This window comes from Chenopodium album, chromosome 27 (assembly GCF_948465745.1).
Source record: "Chenopodium album chromosome 27, dcCheAlbu1.1, whole genome shotgun sequence".
NCBI classification, from domain to species: Eukaryota; Viridiplantae; Streptophyta; class Magnoliopsida; order Caryophyllales; family Amaranthaceae; genus Chenopodium; species Chenopodium album.
In genome coordinates this window covers 26,144,579-26,148,119 of record NC_137860.1, presented here as the reverse complement: position 1 = coordinate 26,148,119, position 3,541 = coordinate 26,144,579, and the positions used below count along the sequence as shown (strand labels likewise).

At 35.5% G+C, this 3,541-nt stretch overlaps 1 protein-coding gene across 1 annotated transcript; it reads right to left on the bottom strand.

Annotated features, from left to right (window-relative positions):
* Positions 1-383: 383 nt before the first annotated feature.
* Positions 384-1,962, bottom strand: LOC145618917 (desmethylxanthohumol 6'-O-methyltransferase-like). Its single transcript, XM_081673532.1, has 2 exons — positions 1,189-1,962; positions 384-728 (listed from the first exon to the last, which is right to left on the bottom strand). Exons 1-2 carry the CDS (start codon positions 1,960-1,962, stop codon positions 429-431), a joined length of 1,074 nt encoding a protein of 357 aa, XP_081529658.1. The 3' UTR covers positions 384-428.
* Positions 1,963-3,541: the final 1,579 nt, after the last annotated feature.

Genomic DNA, 3,541 nt, shown 5'->3' with positions numbered 1-3,541 from the left:
TACGTATATATCTATGAATAACAATCTAGGATATTAGACCACCTTATGTCGAGTTTTGAACAATACTAGTATGATTTTGGTAAAATGTTGTACTTAAGAAAACAGTGAAGATTAGAACGAAGACGTACCACAACTAACAACAGTAATCAAAAGAGGAGAAGTTTTTTAAAAAGAAATTCTCTATCACAAAACAATATGGAGTACATCACATTTCATTAATTTACTCAAATGCAGTTTATTTCAATGTGAAGCTGGGCAGAATTTTTTGTGAAGTTTATTAGAAACCTGTCGTAGAAAATTAGAAATCACTAATCAATACATTAGAGAAATGTTTCTAAGAAAAATCATGTAGTAAATGAAGCCTTTTATATTATGAAAATATATATGGTTTGCCCATTATTCTCTAACACTAAAGAGTTGGTACTTACTTATTCTACAAAAGCTTCAATGATAGATGGCATTCCAGGGTTACTGAGTAGTCTGTAACGAGGAAATCCTGCAGTTTGTAGCAAAGATTTGTATTCAGGCTCTGTCCTTTCCTTACCCCCGCCAGTATGCGCGATCATTATTAAGTCTGATGCAAGTAATATGCTTTCCATTGACTCTTCCCCTTCTTTGTGAAGTATTAATTCAAACAGTATCAGCTTTCCTGTCTTTTCTGGTACTGCTTTTCGACAGTTCTTCAGGATCTTTACACAATCTTTATCGTTCCAATCATGCAGAATTGACTGCACCACCAGAATGACAGAATAGAGATTGTTAAACATACTTGATAATGAACCTATTCATAAATACACCCAATTACATGTTTTGAGATTATACGAATTTATACAGATGAGCACACCTCAATCAGTAGATGCTCACCTGTCAGGTACACTGAACATCTGCTGATTCTGCTACCAAACAAATAAAAAAAGGTAGCAATTTGGGTGATTCACAAGCGCCATTTCAACAGCAATTAATAGAATGAACAACATACTGTGAGATTTATTTAATTTAGTTTGTAGAAGTCTGTAATTTTGTATTGGTGTCATGAAGTGAAACTGATGTAGAACAGCTACTACTTTGGATCAAAATGACAAATATATTGCATTGGAAGCAGGACCGTGAGCCTTCTTGAACACTATACAATCCTCAAATTATAGAAAAAATAAATATTGATATACAAATATAGTTTTAGTTAATTACCTTCAAGATTGCAACATCAGCATCAGGAACGGCCTCAAACATATCACCTTCAACATGAGCAACTCCATCATACTTGGGAGCAATGGCAATAACATGAGGCAGATCAAAGTTGATGCCTTTGATGTTAGGAAAGGCCTTCACAACCTCATTGACAGCTGCACCAATTCCCCCTCCTACATCTACAACTGATTTAACATCTGCAAATACATCTTTATACACTGACGTGATAGCCCTAAACCCAATCTTTGCTGTACATGCCAACCCATCATGGAACACCCTATTAACTTCTTGATCTCTAGATAAAAATTCCCAAATATGATGTCCATGAGCCATCTCAAACGCTATTCCACCCTCTTTGATGGCAGAGCTGAGATGGTGCATTGCGGCTAATAATTGAGGATGATTCTGCATAAGAATCATAGGAGCATAGCTTATCTCATCATCATGTCGTAACAGTATCCTAGAGGCCGGTGTTAACCAATAAAGAATGTCATCTTCACTATATTCGGTGGGGTTAACATTAACTGTGGTGAAGATGTCTCTACGAACCAAAATCTGCATGACACGTTTCAGGCACCTGAAGTTGGGAGGGTGGGATTTAAAATGGGCACAAATTTCAGATACACTGATTGGATGGCCATGGGCATGGATGATGTCAGCAATGCCAAGCTCCACAATACATTTAAGGGCCATGGAATCCACAAATGCAAAAGTAATTCTGACTAATGTCTCCAGAGGTCCTTCGCCTACAACAGGATTATGCTCCTGGGACATATTCTCCTACCGTCTGAAAGGATTTATCAATACCTTATTTCGTTTTCATAAAACTCAATATCCATCAACTAAATTCGTACTTTCATAAAACTCAAAATTCACAGCAAAATTCGTTCAATTTCGAAGCACACAAGTTACTTCCTCTTTAACAAAATTAATTAAAGATAAGCACAGAAGTTACTAGTTAGCTTAAATGTGCCAATATCAGTAACATTTTACAATACGTAACCTATTAATTAGTGAAGACTTTCAAACATTCATTCAATTCTAATATATGTACTTATTTTGCGTAGACCACCAGTAACTACACCTGACAGGCTGACATAATCAGGGTTTTCATTGTTCTAAAAAGAAGGAAAAAAAAAAAAATCAGGTTTTTGATTTCTATCCAAGATAATGCAAACTGAAGAACCTCGTTTTGAATTCATTTATTCTTCTATGTAGAATTGAGAGTTTCAGTGATCTCTAAAAATACATATAACATATAACATATTCACAGGTTTCATGGGTAACACACTAACACACCACTGAACTTAGCAAGCAATTTGAGGATAAAATATTTTTTCTACTTGGTAAACACACCGGAGTGCTAAGGAACTAACCAGGGTAGACTTCGTATATTGTTACAATAAGCCTGCTTCACTTCCCCTTCTGCTGTAAACATGAGTGTAGGCATGCAGCTCCTGTTAATATCTCCAACAATGCTATAATGCTATCATAGTGATTGAACTTGCTAGAAATATGAGAATTAACTCATCTCCAAGTACAACACACAGAAGTTCCCGTTAGCTTTTTGCTCCCCAATCTCCATATATCTGTCAACACAAAACTACGTCAAGAATGTTTGCCACACCGCAAAAATAACTGAATACGAAGATAGCAGGAATCTTTCTTATCAATTCTCGAGGGCTAATCCTCAAAAACCTATATGTCATGACTTCATTCATCAAGTATTCTACTTATGATTATCTTTTAACAAAATTAATGTTCACATAATCAGCTAATTTATAGGAGGCTATGGGTCATTGAAGAGTTGCCAACTGGAAGTAAAATAAGAAGAATTTGGTTATAAAGCACTGAAATTCTCAGTACAACCTCGGACCATGTTAGCATATAAAAGTAGAGCAAACTGACAGAAACGAAGTCTTGAATTGCATGACAGTGCTCATTATAATTAATCCCACTTGAATTGATGTTGGTCAGCCAAGGAAACTCACACTCCAAAGGCTAGGAAGATGGACAACAAGAAAAAAGAAAATGCAAGCCGAGGCAAGCTAAAAACATATTTATATTTTTCTTTTTTGAATGTCTGCAAGAAAGGGTCTGCATTTCAACTTAAATGAAACAGAGTTAAAGCTTGTGTCCCCTATATGTGTCAAAACTATCTGCTTATGTAAAATTTCAAATAAATTATGTTACTGGTTAACAATCTTTACCTTAAATCAGTAACCGGCAGTCCGGCACAATATCAGCCAATATGAGAAGATTCTCCTTATAATCCAATATTAATGTTGCTGTAGAAATTTCAAATTAAGTGCCACCATACTAAACAACAAGAAGGTAACAATATTGGCAAGTG